Source organism: Otolemur garnettii, unplaced genomic scaffold, assembly GCF_000181295.1.
Source record: "Otolemur garnettii isolate 467f Iridium unplaced genomic scaffold, OtoGar3 scaffold00016, whole genome shotgun sequence".
Classification (NCBI taxonomy): domain Eukaryota; kingdom Metazoa; phylum Chordata; class Mammalia; order Primates; family Galagidae; genus Otolemur; species Otolemur garnettii.
In genome coordinates, this window is record NW_003852411.1 from 22,397,525 (window position 1) to 22,416,074 (window position 18,550).

Here is an 18,550-nt window from a genome sequence, read left to right on the forward strand (position 1 = left end):
TAGGAAAATATTTTAATAAAGTCAAAGAAAACTAACCTTGCTAAAAATGTTTAAGCTATTAATGCCTCTATAGTGGAGAAGGAAGAATTTTCACGAGCATGTCCACTGGGTTATGGTGGAAAATCTTTGATAAAGTTCACTCAAGGGACTGTTTAAACAGAAATACCTATCACCATGCCCCGAGGAGAACAAATGTGAATAAATGTCCTCAGATGCAAGGACAAGAAGCAGTTTGTTCGCTTCGTTTTGTTCTTGGGATAACATATTAGCATCTTTCAGTCAGAACAATGATGACTACCTCTCAAATGTCGATTCCTTTGGAAACAAAAAGAAATTCACATGCCGACGGTGGGACAGATAGGACGAGGGCTGAGTCGAGGGAAACATTTTACAATTGACAAGCTTGGAGTACCACCATTTTATTTTCTACCTCTCCCCTTTAAAAAATGAAATAAAATGGGCAATACAGACAAGGTATTGAAGTGTGACCTAAAACAAAATGACTTTCAAATCAGTTTTGTCGCTAACAAACACAGGAAAGATTCTGACTTATTTCCACTGTTTCTCAGTGTCTTTGATGTGCATCTACCTCATTTCCTGAGGTAGTAATGACTATATTCAAGAGAAATGAGTTTGGCAGGCAATTTCCAAGATTGGAAACGATTCTGTTTCCAACGGGCAGTCATTTCTGTAACACATGTGTTGTGCCGTCTGCACACGGAAGAAGGGAGGGAGGGAGAAAGAGAAGGAAGGAAGGGGCAGAAATGAGTGGGGAAGAGAAGGAAAAGGAAGGGAAGAAAAGGGAAATAAAAGTTTCAAGTTTGAATGTCAACTTATAAAAGCAGCATGACTTAAGTTGGGCCCCATCCTTAAAAAGCTGTGATTATGTCACCCCTTGGAACATAATATATTTCAACCCTGGAAGCACAGATTCATTTTTCACCCAACTTCAAAGTTGTTATTGCCAACGAGCAGTTGCTAGGAACTAATGTGGAATGAACTAAGAGTTCCAGTTCTGTTCTTAATGACCCAGAGGCTATGTCACAAACACTTACGTTGCGGTAATGCCTTTTCCTAAAGAGGTGAAGAGGGAGCACTCCTTGGTGACCAAACTGCTTTCAACTTATTCCAGCAGAGGCATGTGGCCGTTATTGTCATGTGCCTTCCAGCTCTAAAGATGTTCTAATCCTGCTGCTAAGGCTTCACGGGAAAACCCTGGATGGTAATATAACCACTGCCTGCATTTATCCACCTTGTCAGATGATCTTTAGGGCTACTACTGTGGCTCTAACTTGTGCCTGGAACACCTAATAGGCACTAAACACATGTGTGTTGAATGAGGTATCTGAACCACTTCCTATCTCTAACTCAAATAAAATTTCTATCACTAAGAGAGATGATGGAATTGAAGCAATAAATTGAAAAGATGATGAATTGTCTGCTTTATAAGAACAAAATTATTAATAATAGACAGTTTAAAATGGCAGACTTCAGGAAGAAAAAACAAAAGCCAGACTAGGAATATACAATTTATGGGAAAGAAGCTTGAGGTAGCAACTGCATGTTCCCTGATTGCCTGTCCATGGACTTGTAACTCCTATAGGATAAGGCAGGCGTCCTCAACCTACCGCCCGCGGGCCACGTGCAGCCTGCCTAGGACATTTATCTAGCCTGCCGGGTGTTTTTGCCACCACTGCCTGTCCTGCTTAGTAGCCGACTCGTCCAGGGGCCTGCAGTCTGGCCCTCCAATGGCCTGAGGGACAGTGAACTGGCCCCCTGTTTAAAATGTTTGAGGACCCCTGGGATAAGGTGTGTTTTCTATTCTCACAGCCTCTATGCTTAGAAGTGTACTTCACACCTAGTAGGAATTAAGTGTCTAATAATTCACAGTCATCTCCTCCTTGGTTTCTACAGAGACACTTGATAGCTCTGCCATAGAACGTATTGCTTTAAATCGCAGTAACTTGTTCACTTTGTGTGTATCCTTGCTGGTCTTACACACAATTCTTCAAGTCAAGAGCTATGTCTGTTCATATTTGCATACCCAAGTCTAAATATCTGCTCATGAATTTTGGTTAAATTAATAAATAGAACTGATCAGGTTGGATCAGGCTGGATCTATACTCAGATCCTCTTCCTTCCTCCCCAGGCCATGTTCATCTCTGCAAACGAACACACATGAAAACATCACTGTAGCTATCCTCCCTTGCAGGGAACTTCCACTTGAACATGTAGTGTAAATCCACATATATGAATTCACAAACATGGAGGTGTGTGCATGTGACCAAATGTACAGCTACTATTTATACTGGATAGTATACTCATTTGACTGTGTATTTAATGAGGTCAGCATATCATAAAACCATTTTCTCAGAGTATTAATCAAGCCGTAAGAGAATCTGGGAAAGGAGAAAAGCACAGGAATTCATTATTATTACCTTAGTGAGACACTTTTCTCCCTATCCCAAACCTTGGAGCAACCCAATGATGTCATAATTATTATCTTATGTCATAATAGTTGAAAACAGAAGTTACCAACCTCAGGAAGGGGATGGATTTTAAAGGTTCCTTTTAACTGAAATCTCCTTTGCGTTAAGATGTGCAGCGTGAGCTCAGATTAATTTGAAAAGTGGCAAGATGACCGCATTAATAGCCGGTGGATGTGGATTCTTTGGACCACAGTGGCCATTTGATGACATCCCAAAGGCAGTCACAAGGTAAGAAAGAATTTTCTATGTACTGTTGGGGCAAATCAGGATTGAAAGTTAAGAGCAATATATGTGTAGAATTTAAAAATGTAATTCTTACTCCCTGGTTTTTGTTGCTATGTAGATGAAATATAGAACGATTCACACTGTTACAAATATTAAATCTCAACATACAACTTCCTTGAGTTAAAACACCAGGGCTCCTCATGCCTTCAGGAAATATCCAAATACCGTTTTCTCTTATACCAGGGTCCTCATGACCTTGCCCTTGCTGCTTTCCAAACTTTCACTGCTCTTCTCCTCAAATCTAATTTTCTATGTCAAACTACTTGCAAAATATATCATGACATTTCATGCTATTGTGCCTTCTATATATATATTGCTTTTTTTTTTTTTTTTTTTTTTTTTTTTTTTTTTTTTTGAGACAGAGTCTCACTTTGTTGCCCTCACTAGAGTCCAGAGCATCACAGCTCACAGCAACCTCAAACTCTTGGGCTCAAGCGATCCTCTTGCTTCAGCCTCCCAAGTACCTGGGACTACAGGCGCCTGTCACTATGCCTGCCTATTTTTTAGAGACCAGGTCTCGCTGTTGCTCAGGCTGGTCTCAAACTCTTGAGCTCAGGCTCTCCACCCACCTCTGCCTCCCAGAATGCTAGGATTAGAGGCCTGATTAGAGCACCTGGCCTTATATATTGCTTTCCTTAGAATACCTCTATTATGTTCTCTACTAACCACATTTTTATTCAGCCTTTGTGAATCTGATGCTGAGCCTCTATCCCATAAGTAGATTACTTCTCCTTTTGTGCCAACTTTTCCTTTGTCCATGCTGCCACTATGACATCCATTAATATGTTGATAATTTTTTTGTTTACGTCCCTGGTGACTGGTTTATGTGCTCCCTGAAGGCAGTTACTAGATTTGCTGCAGCAGAAGTTGCCATTTATTGAGTGATTACTATAGTTAAGCACTGTGATTGAAAATGTTGTTGGAAATCCATGGGGTTATTTTGCCTTTGTAATCCTTCTTATTGGAGAAGATAGAAGTATAAACAAATAATATCCATAGAGTAGAGTATATGCAGTAGAAAAACAGAGAAGGTGCTTTACTAAGTCTGGAGTTTCGAAAAAGCCTCTAGCTTTAAGGGTTTTGCCTGAAGGAACAAACTCTGGTATTCCCATTCTAATCCAGCCTGGGTTCTATAGCTCCAAAGCCCTCCAGAAACCATCCTTAGCATGATGATGTATCACTGGGATTCTTTGTACATAAACTATTCTGTCATTTTTATATTTTTAATCTCTCTTGTTAAATTAGAAGACTGTGAGGCAGCAACCACTTTCCCAATACTTTTAAACACGTTGCTGTGGCTAGGAACTGCATTTAAAATACAGTTAAATTTAAGGATGAAGTTGAAATAATAATCATGCCTGTCATTCTCATATAACTTCAAAGTCAATAATATTCTCACAAATATAAAGTCATTTTCTTCTTACCACAATCTTTGGTAGTATGACTATTTATCTCAATTTTTATAAATGAAGTAGATAGACACAGAGGACTTAAGTGACTTGTCTAAAGTTATATGATTAATAAATGATAGGTAGTCATACGATTAATAAGATAATTTTTTTTTGAGACAGAGTCTCACTATGTCACCTTCAGTAGAGTACAGTGACATCATAGCTCACAGCACTCTCAAACTCCTAGGCTTAAGTGATTCTCTTGCCTCAGCCTCCCAAGTAGCTGGGACTACAGGTACCCACAACAAGGCCTGACTATTTTTTTGGTGCACTTGTCATTGTTGTTTAGCAGGCCCAGGACAGGTTTCTAACCTACCTACCTCGGTGTATGTGGTTGGCGCCCTAACCACTGAGCTAATAAGATAATTAATAAATTGGTGGTAATCAATAAATGGAAGGTAAGTAGGTAATAAATTAGCTAGGTTTGCAAACCCCTGATTCAGTTGGTATCAATTGCTGCCATTTATCTAAAAACTATGCTGGTATATATTCACGTATACCATCTCATTTACCATTACAATAACTCTAGGTCATAAAGGTCATTATTCTTATTCTATACATGAGAAAACTGAATAAAAGGGAAATGCAAAATTAGCACACATAAAAGTATTCAATGATAATGGCTTCCAAGATCTCTTTATCTTTGGCATTCTTTAATTTCAGTATGTTATGTCTGAGTTTATTTTAGTTACCCTGCTTGAGGTACATGTCTTTGATTAACCTGGGACATTTTTCAGCCCTTAAATATTGATTTGTCCCTATTCTTTTTTTTTTTCTACAAGTTATATCAAAGGTTTGTGGATCCTTGCATGTTATCCTTCCAATGCCTTAATTACTTTTGAAAAATAATTTTCTCCATTCTTTTCTGTTTATTCTGTTATTTCCCCTTATTCAAAAATTTTCTCTTCATTTGTGTTTAATGTACTGTTAACTCCTGCATTTGGCACTACTTTTTCCTTGTGTGTTACACCTTTTAAAACAATCACACGGAGAGACAGTGTATATACGGTAAAAGGAATGCAGTTTAAGTATACAGCTTGATGAATTTTGACAAATGTGTTCACATGGGTAACCATTAATTACCCTGTGGCCTGGCTGCAGTCTCTCCACCCCCAGCACCAGCACAAGGTAACCGTTGTCCATTTTCTGTCACAAGAGATCAAGGGTTTTTTTTTCTATTCAAAAATTTCTTATAAATAAAAAAACTTGCTTCTTGGGTGGCACCTGTGCCTCAAAAGGGTAGGGCACTGGCCCCATATGCCAGAGGTGGTGGGTTCAAACCCAGCCCCAGCCAAAAAAAAAAAAAATGCTTCTTTTATCGTAAAGTTTTTTTAGTTCATTCATGTTGTTGCATATATATCAAGTTTTTTCTTAATGCTGAGTAGCATCCATGTGTGCTTATCCCACCATTTGTCCCAATAAATGTGTAAATGGATATCTGGGTTTTTTCCAAATTTTCTGTCATTATGACAGACTCTGGTCAGAGCAAAATAGCATCTTTTTAATGGTCTTAATTGGCATCTCTCTGTTTACTTTAGAGGTTCAGCATCTTTTCATGTTTTATTTTTTCTCGCTATTCCTATTTTTTCTTTCTCTTTTTATTTTTGCCCATTTTCCCATTGGGTTATTTGTCTTTTCTTTTTGATTCTCACAGTAGATCCTAAAGTACTCTTTATATTAATTTTTGTTATTTGTTAATATGATGCAAATATGTTCCATCATTTTTGACTTGCCTTTTCACTTCATGATGTCTTGGTTGATAGATAATCAGAAGTTACTAATTTTAATATAGTAAATGTATTAATATTTTATTTTTAGTGCTTTCTGTATCTTGTTTTAAAATTGTGTACTTAACTGAAGGTTATACAGATAGTTTATATTTTCTTCTAAATCTTGAAAGTTCTTTTTTTTTCACATTTAGGTATACATTTATTGTAGAATTAATTTTTGTATTTGGCAGGAGATAAGGATCCAATTTAATTTTTCATGTATGCATAACTAGTTGTACCCTAGCTGCTTATAGAAAATTCATTTTTCCACAAGGATCTGAAAATTCATGTCTGTTATACTTCAAATTTGCACATGTGCCCAGGTCTGGTTCTCTTTCTTATTCCATGGGAGTTCTAGTCCTGTTCCAAAGATCACACTTTATTAATCTGTTGTGACATATCTTAGTATCTAAATGAGTATGCGCCCCACTCTTCAGGATTATCTTCTTTACTTGGTACTAGATGTTAGATACAACAACTTGGTTAGATTTAGGTTAATCTGTGGCAAGAATACTTTACTGTCTTCATGTGGGCTTCCTATTATAGACACTATCAGGTAGTATTATTACTAACGATGCTCATTTTGCTTGTTTAGGATGCTACCGGTCATATCTCCCCGTTGTAAAGTAACAATTCTTTTCCTTTCAAATTATTTTAAAACAAACTAATGAGGCTAAGTTGAATCCATTACTTATTAGGGCTTGGGAAACAGTAACTATCAGTTTTATCCATCGCTAGCAGGCATTTTCTATAAAAAAAAAAAAAGAGAGAGAGAGCTCTTCCTTGTTAAGAGGAGGCAAATTTATAGTTTACTTTCAAAAAGGATTAAATGCTTAATTCTTTCCTTTAATCACCAATGTTCAGAGTAAAGATGTGAGGTAGTAGTTGCCTTCAGTGAAAGTGGGGTGTTCCCTGTTTTTCTATGTTGTTGAGTGTCATTATGGATTTTAATTTTTACTTATTTAGTGTTAAATCAACCCTAGTAATTATTATGCCTCGTAATACTCAAATTGTCTCAAATTGACTAGTGTCTTTTTTACACAATCTCATTAGTCTTTGAGTATTTCCTTACTTTCAAACATCAGATATTTATGACTCATCTTGTACTTCTCTTGCCATAAGCTGAAAGCTTCTCTAGCCTCATCCCAGTTTCAGTTTATCTGCTTATTGCTCTGTATTTCAACCCTCTTTTCTTTTCTGGCCTCTAGGCGTTTCCTCAAGGTTTTTGTTCTTGCTGTTGTTTTTTCAAAGCTCAGGTACCATATTTTTTCCATACCAAATACTCACTCACCACCAATTATGGGATAGATTTTATACGGAGAATACAGAAGTGGACAAAATTTCTCTTATCCCAAGGAGTCAACATTGCAAGAATCCTTGTTATATCAGCTATGCATTTCAGTATATATTATATTCTATGCGTTCAATTTTAGATATGGTAGAGGTTTTAAAGTAATCCTATATTACTGTTGCAGGAATGAGTGATAATTTGTAAATTATGCATCAGTATGCAGAACGAATATTTAGAACAACACAGAAAATAGGAAGTCCAGTTAGTAGAGAATTGCAATACTTCAGGTATGAAGTGGTTAGACTACTGGTAAAAGTGAGAATGGAAAAAAAAAAAACTAGATTACGGGAATATCTTAAAGAGAGATAGTATTTTATAACAGTTCATTAAGAGGGTATGCTATAAAGGAAGGAGTCAAAATTATCACCCACTTTTCTTCCCTGATATACAGAAAGAATGATTATAACACTGCTAGGAACAGTGGAGCTGGTATGAATGGGTGGGCAGGTAAATATATCATTTGGAGTCTGTGGGCTGTAACTTTGTATCTCATATGCCATACAATGTACACATTCTGACAATTAAGTTTGCAAACTTATCCAAGAAAAAGTGCTACATACCTTATTGCACTGTAGTTGCTTTCTAAGTATACCCCTTAGGAAGCTAGAAACTGATGCCAGTGCCTAGTCCATCCTTCTGGAATGGCCATCAGAGCTGTGTTCATATTACCCTTGATGTCCAGAAAAAATGTCTTTCTTTCAATATTTTCTTTATCTTCAGGTAAAGAAAAAAGTCATTGCGGGTCAGATCCGATGAATAGAGACAGTGATCCAAAATGGCTCTTTACTGGCTAAAAAACTCCCTCACAGATGGGGCCACGTTACCTGGCACTTGGTCCTGATGCAAGTGCCATGAGTCGTTAGTGAAAAGTTCAGGTCATTTTTGTCTTTTTCGTAATGCCCTTTCAGCACTTCCAAAAAATAAACTTGATTGACTGTCTGATATCAAAAAAGGTTAGTAACATTGTTTTGACTCTTGATCTGTACTGACAGAACAGTTTTGGTCCTGGAGAATCTGCTGACTTCCATTGTTCACTTTGACGTTTTCTTTAAGAGTTATGTTGGTACACTCATGTTTCATCACCAGTGATAACATGGCCTTTGACATTGACTGGCTTCTCAAAAAGGTCTTGGCAAACTTCAACTCTCTTTTGCTTTTGTTCAACAGCTCCTTTGGGACCATTTTTGCAAACATTTTTTCTCATGCCAAGATTTTCACGTAAGGTTTTTCTGTTTCTTTATTTATGTTTAGAGGGTCTGTTATGCTTCTCACCGTGAGCCAATGAGTTTGATGCACAATTTGATGGATTTTTGCAATGTTTTCATCAATTCTCTTGTTACTGGCCACCCTGACCTCTCTTCAGTAGAGTTTCTCTCCTCTCATAAGAATGTTTAATCCATTTGTATACTCCTATCTTTTTCATGGCATAATCCCCATAAACTTGTACTAACCTGTCCTGGATTTCACTTCCAGTCTTGCCAAGTTTAACAAGAAATTTAATGTTTGCTCACTGCTTTCTAATTCAAGCTCTGACATTCTTTTGATGACATACAAAAACATGTAACAATGAACACCACTCAGCAAGACACCGACACAGGATACCACAGCTGTGATATACTGATACACTAAATTGTTTGGCCAGCACTGTAAATGTTAGCTCACAGTGGCAAGTTCACAACTTGCCAGATTTTCCTATTCGCGTGGTGTTTTATGCATAAAGGTGAATAATTACAATTCACTACATTTGAAAAAAGCAGAATGTCTCCAGGGAACCGAAAATACAGGAGAAGACAGCCTAAGCCATAGGATTACAGGTTGGGGGGGGGGTGCTTTATTTCTCTAGAATCAGGTTTGGTGTCTGGCCTCAATTAACATCAAATAAACGAAATCTAGGTCATTTGCATAGATGTGATAGCTGACTCACAAGAATAAATCTTAATGCAAAGTACATTTAGTTGCTACAGCTCACACCCCCCCCCCCAGCCCTTCTATGCCCTGCATTGCAAAAAGTGGCTTGCAATTATGTTTAGAAGAAACAATTCTAAAAGTACCTCCAGTTAGGGATAATTAATGAAGGAGCTGAAAACTCCGAAGCTGTTTTTTGGAGGGTAGGGTGAGAAGGCATTCTAGAGTTAGAAGTTAAAGTGAGATTTGCCACTTTTGAAGTTGTTATTAATTATATCAATTTTATAGGAGCCTCAGATTATCTCCACAAGGCAGAGCTTCTCAATGCAATCAGTGCAATATCTTCTCCACGATCTCCCGAATAGACACATCACTTTTTAGGTTATTAGCCAAAGACTTGACTGCTCTGTAGCACTCGCTAACTAAAAGGTTCATGGACTCCCCTCAGTCTTTTCAAGCTAGGGACCAGAAATTTCCATTCTGCAGACCAGAGCCGCCCTTTCTAGACTCATCCTCAAGGGGGCGGCGACTAAGGAGCCACACCTTAACTGCAGACTCAAATCAGCAGCAAAATCTCCCCGCCCGGCTCCTGGGTGCGTCAGATTAGTCGCTGGGGTCAGCGCCTCGAACTGAGTTTGCGCATACTTGTGGCGCGCAGCGGGCGCATGCGCATTGAGGCTAAGGCCACTCTGGGCGGGTCTGGGCGGCTCCAGTGTTTTGGGACCCAGGAGCTGTGGGAGGAGCCGGAGGCCTCACCGTGGTAACCACAACGCCGCAGCTGCCCCGCCTTGCAGGCCTCAGGACTGTCATCGCGTCTGGGTGTGAGGGTACTTTGGCCACGGTCCCCGGAAATAGCCCGGCCGGCTTCTCTCAGATAACCCCATCCTCCCCACGCCGCAGTCGCCGCCGCCATGCAAGGGGAGGACGCCAGATACCTCAAAAGGTGACGACTCCCCTAGGCTCTGTGCCTGCCCTCCTTGCTGGGGCCCTGAATATGTTCTTAGATGTGCTTGGGTTGGGTGTAAGATGTCACTGGGCTGCGCTAGTTTTAGAAGAGGCGGTGGGAGCCAGGTACAGAAGTCACGGAAAGGAAAGGGAAAAGGTGACTCTAGATAAAAAGAAGAGAGCCCTGCAGGGATGTGAGATCGTTGAGCCTCTTGCATGACTGGGCAGAGCCCTGACAGCTTTGAGAAGTGGTTTTCTTGCCATACTACATTATTCCAGGGGGAGAGGGAAGTGGGGCGAGGTAAACCGCGCCTTTCTGCATCCCCCCGCCCCCAGATAAATCCCGTGGGAGCCTGGGAATGAAGCCTCTGCCTTCCGTCCCCAGTTTGGGGTTCACTGCCATTGGGTTTTGCAATGATGGAGAAAGTAATGGTGGCTTCTACTTTATGAAAGGTTGGATTAAGGAGTTGTTTCCTAGCCTACTTCTGTTTTCTTCATCCATTCTGTCCATTTGACTATCATAATACAAAATAGTTTTTGTAGGAGATTTATAGTTACCAAGAATTTCAGGAACCTACAAAAGGCCATAATTTCTTTTAAATATTTGTAGTATCAAGTACTCTTTTTAAAAAATTGTAATCTCTTCGGAGAATTTGTATTCTGACAAAGATCAGATCACTCCTGATCAAAAAATACACATACACACACACACAAAAACCCCCCTCTCACCAGACCAAGAATTAGCAATGATCCAATAGAAAAAAAGAATCTTAATTTGGCGTCCCCATTTTAAATTAAGGGCCTGTTACTGGTTCCGTTAATACCCTGGAAAATTCACATGTATTCTTTTGGATACAATTTCCTCATCTGAAAATGAGACACATACTACCTATCTTCTGAGAGATACAAGGATGAAATATGAAAATCCTTTAAAAAAATAAAATATGCATGGGAGGTGGTGGTATTATTTCAAATCATAATATGCTTTTGTTGAATATATTTATCCTAGCTAGGCAAGACTGATCATCACAGAAATATCTTCCAAGCATTAATAGACTCTTTAAAATGACTCAAACAACTGTCAAGTAAAATCAACTGTACAGTCCTTGCAAAACTAAAGCATACATTGCCTTTTTCATCTTATGTAAATACATCTTAAGTTGGCAAATAGCCAGCCTTTATCAGTAAAAATGGCTTAAATGAATATATGAGCCTTACAAATATGTAATCAGTATTTATTTCCTCACTGAATTTTGCTTACATTAATCTTTAAAATACCTTGGCTAAAAATTTTTGTGACAGAAAAAAATAAACTTTAAATTCAAAATTCTTCTAAAACAAAAAGCCATTATTATTCCATTAACTGGTTTTCATGTAATACATTTGTGTTAGCGGTAGTTTTTCTTAGGATTATTATACCCGTATCAACCCTTAGGCAACTTTTAATTCTTAATCTATCGCTTTCTTTTAAAGCCATATTATCTAGAGCTCAAAAATGAAACTCAGTCACTGTAATATTTGGAATAAAATAAGATCAGAATATAGAAAGGTTGAAAAAATACATTTCTCCATTTTGTCTGATTTTCGATCATATACATAGTTTGTATTGTCTACTTTGTGGTTAGAAATGTACAGCTTACATGGATTCATATCTGTATGAATTCAGACCTGATGGAAAGGTTTATGATATCTGATAGAACCTTCCATTTTTATTACTGGTTCTTTAATAATGATTGCATGCATTTTTTAAGCAATATTTTTACTTTTATTTTTATATAACAAGACAGTGTATGTTTTCAATCTAATTGATTCACTCCAATTTTAATTAATTTCATTGGTTTCATTATAGCTTTTATTACTGAGAAATCTCTACTATCTTTGTATACATATGTAATATTTGCATTTTTTACAGGTAATATGTTACAGAATCATAAATCTTGGATTTCATTTTTTGTTCCTCCACTAGTTTGTGTTTTGATTCAATAGCATTGACTAAATACTTAACCATATACCTATTGTATGCTTAGGATTGTTGACTACAGTTCATGTCTTCAGTAAGATAAACAAAAAAGTAAATAGACAGTTAGATACACTTTTTTTTCCTTTTTGCCCCCTCTTAAAATTCTTTCCATTGCTTTCCATTGCTCTTAGTGGAGGAGTACCTACCTACCTTCTCAGCTTCATCTCTCTCTTTTCCTTTCCCACCCCCAATAATTTCATATTTCAGTCTCACAGAAATAATTTCTTTTGGATCTCCGTGTATTTCAGTGTGTGGTTCCTATACTTCCTTCCTATTGTCTGGAACTTGCCCTATTCTTTATCCTGTTAATTCTTCCTCTTTTCTTGTTTTAGCTTAAATGTCAGTTTTTTCAGAAAGCTTTCCTGAGCCTCCCTTTCACACCTTACAACGCAGGTCAGATATGCCTGTTAGGATCTCATAATACCTAATACCTTGTTTTCCCTCAATCTTACTATTTCATGGTTTGTATTTCCTTCTGGTTTATAAACTTCATAAGGGTAGGGTACTATGTCTTACTTCCCATTGTATCCCCAGCACTTTGCACAGTGCGTGAAACATAGTTATTAAAGTAAGAAATATGGGCCAAATCGTATAGGTCAAGTCCCAAATGTGGGGCTTAAGAGCTGTAGTAAAGAGTTGAGACTTTATTACAAGCATACTGGGGGATTGCTGAAGGATTTTTAAGAGCCACTGGCATTCATTCCTTCATTCAATAGTTATCGGAGATTTTACTGTTAGTCTTTCAGCTAAGTGATAAAACATATTTGGTGAATGAGATATAATGTGTAAAATGCCTTTATGGCATTTGTACATACTTTAAACAGTATTTTATCAGAAGTAATATACTGATACTTATTTTATTTATAAGTGCTATATGCAGTTAGTATGCAGCTTTTGTGTCAAGCTTTTTTTACATAGTATACTCAAGGTCCATTTATGTTATATTATGTTATAAGTACTTCATCCCTTCTTATTGCTGAATGACATTTCCTATGGTTTGTTTATTCCCACCAAAGCTCATGTTGAAATTTGGTGTCTATTTTGGTGGTGTAGGGTGATGGGGCCTGGAAGGTGTTAGAATCATGGGGAGGATCCCTCATGAAAGGCTTGGTGCTATTCTTGTGGTAGTGAGTTCTCACTCCGGCAAGAATGGATTTATTCTCTCAGGAATAGATTCATTTCCTCCAGAGTTCATTGTTATAAAGCCAAAAAGTTCCCTGGGTTCTCATTCTTTGCACTTCTCTGTTTACCTTCACCACCATGTTATGGCAGCACAAAAGCCCTTGCCGGAAACCAAGGCCATGCCCTTGAACTTCCCATCCTGTAGATTTTTGAGCTAAATAAACCTCTTTCCTTTATAAATTATCTAGTCTTAAGTATTCTGTTATAGCCACACAAAATGGACAAAGATGATATTCTATTATATAGATATGCCACCTTTTATTTATCCATGATTCATCTATTGATGGATATCTAGTTGTTTCCCCCTATTGATTTGGGGAAATAAGGCTGCTGTGAACCTTACTGTACAAGTTTCTGTCTGAACAACTGTTTTCAATCTTTTGATGCATGCCTAGATGTGGAATTGTCTATGGTAATTCTTTGTCATATGTTAATTCTTTAAACTCAACAAAGAACCACTACAGTGTTTTGCACAGTGACTGCACTATTTTACACTCCTATCAGCAGTGTATGAGCGTTCTAATTTTTCTATTAATATACCTTCACCAACCCCTGTTATTTCCCTTTTCTTTCTTTCTTGATTTTGTTTTTGTTTTGTAATTATGGCCGTCCTATTTGATGTAAAGTGATATCTTATTTTGGTTTTGACTTACATTTTTCAATTATTAATAACACTAAGCATCTTTTCATGTGCTGCTTGGCCCTTCATCTTTCTTTAGGGAGAAGAGGTTCTTGTCAAATACATGACTTGTAAATATTTCATCCCATTCTGTGAGTTGCCTTTTCATTTTCTTAATATGCAAAACTTTGGCATGCAAAAATTTTTAATTTGAGCAAAGTTGAATTTATTCTTTTGTTTTTGACATTTTGTTAAGACATTATTGCCAAGGGAGGTGCCTGGGCTCAAGGAGTAGGGTGCCGGCCCCATATACCGGAGATGGCAGGTTCAAACCTGGCCCCGGCAAAAAACTGCCAAAAAACCAAAACCAAAAACCAAAAAAAAAAAAAAAAGAAATTATTGCCAAATCTAAAGTCTTGAATATGTAGTATTTGCCCTTATGTTTTCTTCTAAAAGTTTTATAGTTTTAGTTCTTAAATGTTTGACTTTGATCCATCTTGAGTTAATAATTGTGTATGGTATATGGTAAGGATATAACTTCATCCTTTTACATATGGATATCCAGTTGTCTTGACACTATTTTTTAAAAAGATTGTTCTTTTCTTCCATGAATGGCTTGGGTATTCTTGTTAAAAATTAATTGACCATACATGTAGAGGTTTATTTTATTGATCTATGTATTTATCCTTGTGCTAGTACCTAACCGTTCTGGTCACTGAATCTTTGTAGTGAGTTTCAAAATCAAGAAGTATGAGTCGTCCATCTTTCTGTTGTTCTTTTTCAAGATTGTTTAGAATTTCTTGTATTTCCACATAAATTTTAGAGTCAGCTTTTTATTTCTAAAAAATAGTTATTGGGACTTTGGTAAGGACTTGACTTAAACTGTATATCACTTTAGGAAATACTGCCATCTTAACAATATGAAGTCATTCAGACCATAAACATGAGATAATTTTCCATTTCTTTAGTTCTTATTTTTTTCAGCGATGTTTTGTTGTTTTAGTATACATTTATTGTACCTCCTTGGCTAAACTATTCCTGAGTATTTTTTTTATTTGTACTGTAACATTGTTTTCTTAATTTTCTTTTTGGATATTTCACTGTTAATATATAGAAAAATAATCAATTTTTTGTATGCTGATCTTCTGCAACTTTGCTGAACTTGTTTATTAGCTCTACCAGTTTTGGGTACTATATTTCTGGAGTCTTCACCATATAAGATCATCCCATCTGCAGATAGAGATAGTTTTACTTCTTCCTTTTCAATCTTGACACCCCACTCCCACCCCGTGCCTCATTGTTCTGGTAGAATTTTTAGTACTATGTTGAATAGATGTGATGAAAGCTGACAGACATTCAAATTTTGTTCCTGATCTTAGGGAGAAAGTTTCATTTTTTTCACCATTGAATATGATATTAACTGTAGATGTATATGACCTTTATTATGTTGAGGACATTTTCTTTTACTCCTAAGTTTTAAATGTTTTTAGTTTTTTGGGGTTTTTTTAATCACAAAAGGGTTTTGGGTTTTCTCAGATGCTTTTACTCCTTCAGTTGAGAAACAATTGTGTGTTTTTTGTTCATTCTGTTAATTTTGTGTATTAGATGGATATGTGGAACATCTCTTGCATCCCTGGCATGAAATGGACTTGGCCATGAAGTGTATTTCTTTTAGTGTGCTCCTGAACTCTCTTTGCTAGTATTCAAGGATTTTTACATCTGTCGTTATAAAAGTTATTGATAAAGATAAAAAAATTATAAAAGCTATTGATCATAGTTTTTTGGTAATGTCTTTGTCTTGCTTTGGCTTCAGGGGAATAGTAACTTCATAGACTAAATTAGGAAGTATTCCCTCTATTATTCTGGTTTTTTTGGAGCAGTTTGAGAAGGATTGGTGTTAGTTCATCTTTAAATGCTTGGTAGGATTTACCAGTGAAGCCATTGGGTCCTGCACTTTGAGAGGACCAACTTTTTGATTAATTGATTTAATGTCTTTAGTTGTAGTTCTATTCAAACTTTCTTTCTTTTGACTCAGTGCTGGTAGTTTGTGTGTTGCTATGAGTTATTCCATTTCATGTAGGTTATGCAGTTTGTCCATGTACAGTTGTTCATATTATCCTCTCATAATTTTGTTCGTTATAAAGTCAACAGTAATGTCCTATTCTCTTTTATGATTCTAGTAATTTGAGCCTTCTGTCTTTTTTTCTTTAGCCTAACTAAAAGTTTGCCTAAAAAAGTGTTTTGATCTTTTCAAAGAATCAATTTTGTATTTCATTATTCATAGTCTGTGTTTCTTTTATCTCTGGTCTCTATAATTTCCTTCTGCTAGCTCAAGATTTATTTGAGCTAGTTTCTTTTTCTAGTTGCTTAAGGTGTAAAATTAAGTTATTGAGTCAAAGTCTTTCTATTTTTTCCTATTTATTTATTTTTATCAATACATAATGGCTGTGCACATATATGGAATACATTAAATATTTTCATCATGCGTACAATGTATAATGATCAAATTGGGGTTTTTCAGATACACATAACCTCAAATATATATCATTTCTTTGTGTTGGGAACATTTCAAATCTAGCTATTTTGAAATACACTATACATTGCTATTAGTAACTATGGTCACTCTGCCATACTACTGAGCACTGGAACGTATTCCTTCTATTTAACTGTATGTTTATACTCATTAACCAACTTCTTTTCACAGCCTCTGGCCTTCTAGCTTCAGTAGTCATTCTACTTGCTATCTCCATGAGATTTCCCCGTCTGACACATGGAGCAGAGTATAGTAGTATCATCCTGGCTCACTTCAACCTCAAATTCCTGGGCTCAAATGATCCTCCTATCTCACTCACCTGGTAGCTGGGGCTATAGGTACACATTAACATGCCTTGCTAATTTTTGTATCTTTTATAGAGATGGCATCTTGCTCTTGTCTAGGCTGGTGTTGAACTCCTGGCTTCAAGCAATCCTCCCACCTCAGTTTCCCAAAGTTATTGGATTACAGGTGTGAGCCACTATGCCCAGCAAGATCAACTGTTTTAGCTCCCACATATAAGTGAGAACATTCAATATTTGTCTTTCTGTACATGGTTTATTTCTGTTAAAAATTTCTCCCAATTTTTTTTATATAAGCATTTGCAGCTATAAATTTCCCTTGAGTCTCACTTACATAGCACTCCATAAATCTTGATATGTTTTTATTTTCCTTTGTTTCAAAGTCTATATTTTATGATTACTCTTGTGATTTCTTTTTTGATTTATGAGTTGTTTAGATTGGATTAATTTCCACATTGTGAATTTTCCTACTGATACTTATTTCCAATTTCATTTCCTTTTAGTCAGAGAAGATACACTACATAATTGATCTCTTTAAATTTGTGATTTGTTCTATTTCTAAGGTACATTCAGGAGAATTTTCATGTATGCTTGAGAAGAATATACATTCTTATTGATGGATGAAATTCCTTATATGTCTCTTTGGTTTAATTGGCTTATAATGTTCAAATCTCCTTTTATTTATCTTCTACATAGTTCTATCATTTATTCAAAGTAGAATATTGAGGTCTACAACTATTATTGTAGACCTTTTTTTTTTCTTTCCATTCTTCCAATTTTTGTTTCATCCATTTTGGGGCTCTGTTGTTAGGTATGTATGCTATATTTTCTAGATAGATTGACCCTTTTAGCAAACCAAGTCCTTTTTTAATCTCTTGTAACAATTTTTCATGTAAAGTATGTTTTGTCTGGTAGCAAATTCATCTTTCTTTTGGTTGTTGTTTGCATGATATATATTTCTCCATCATTTTACTTTTGATGTATATGTTTTGGGATCTTAAGTAAGCCTCTTGTAGATAGCATGTACATGGATCATCTCTTCCTTGTCTAGTCTGACAGTCACTACCTTTTATTTGGAGAGGTTAGCTCATTCATATTTAAAGTAATTACTGAAAATGAAGAATTTCTGTTAGCTATTTTCCTATTTGGTTTCTGTATGCTGTATCTTTTTTGTTTCTAAGTTTTGCCATTACTCTCTTTGGTGTTTGATTTTTGTTGTGTATTATTTTGATTCTCTTATTACTTTCTTTTCTGTATTTTTAGGTAATTTTTTGAGGGATTACAAATGAGATCATAAGCTAATAACAACTTTCTTTGAATTAATACCTACTTACCTTCATTAGTATATAAAAATGATGTTCCTATGCATCCACATTTCTCCCTCTTTATATTGTTATTGTCTTAGATCAAATGTTTTTATATTTTGTACCCATTAGAGTAAACTTATAGTTATTATTCTATAATTTGTCCTTTAAACCATTTATGAATAAAGAGTAGTTATAAACCCAAAATACAGTGATACTGGTCCTTATATTTACCTGTGTAGCTACTTTTGCCAGTGTTCTTTACTTCTTCATTCGTCTTTTGTTTACTGCCTAGAGTCTTTCATTTCAGTCTGAAGACCTCTCTTTAGCATTTCTTTTTTTTTTTTTTTTTTTTTTGAGACAGAGCCTTAAGCTGTCCCCTAGTAGAGTGCTGT

General features: G+C 36.3%; 1 protein-coding gene across 1 annotated transcript in view; it reads left to right on the top strand.

Annotated features, from left to right (window-relative positions):
• Positions 1-9,911: 9,911 nt before the first annotated feature.
• The window catches only part of KIFAP3 (kinesin associated protein 3), a 143,836-nt gene continuing 135,197 nt past the window's right edge, over positions 9,912-18,550 (top strand). The window contains exon 1 of the mRNA XM_023510720.1: positions 9,912-10,193. Coding sequence (XP_023366488.1) covers positions 10,162-10,193 — 32 coding nt within the window. The 5' untranslated portion in view covers positions 9,912-10,161. The remainder of the gene's footprint in view (positions 10,194-18,550) is intronic.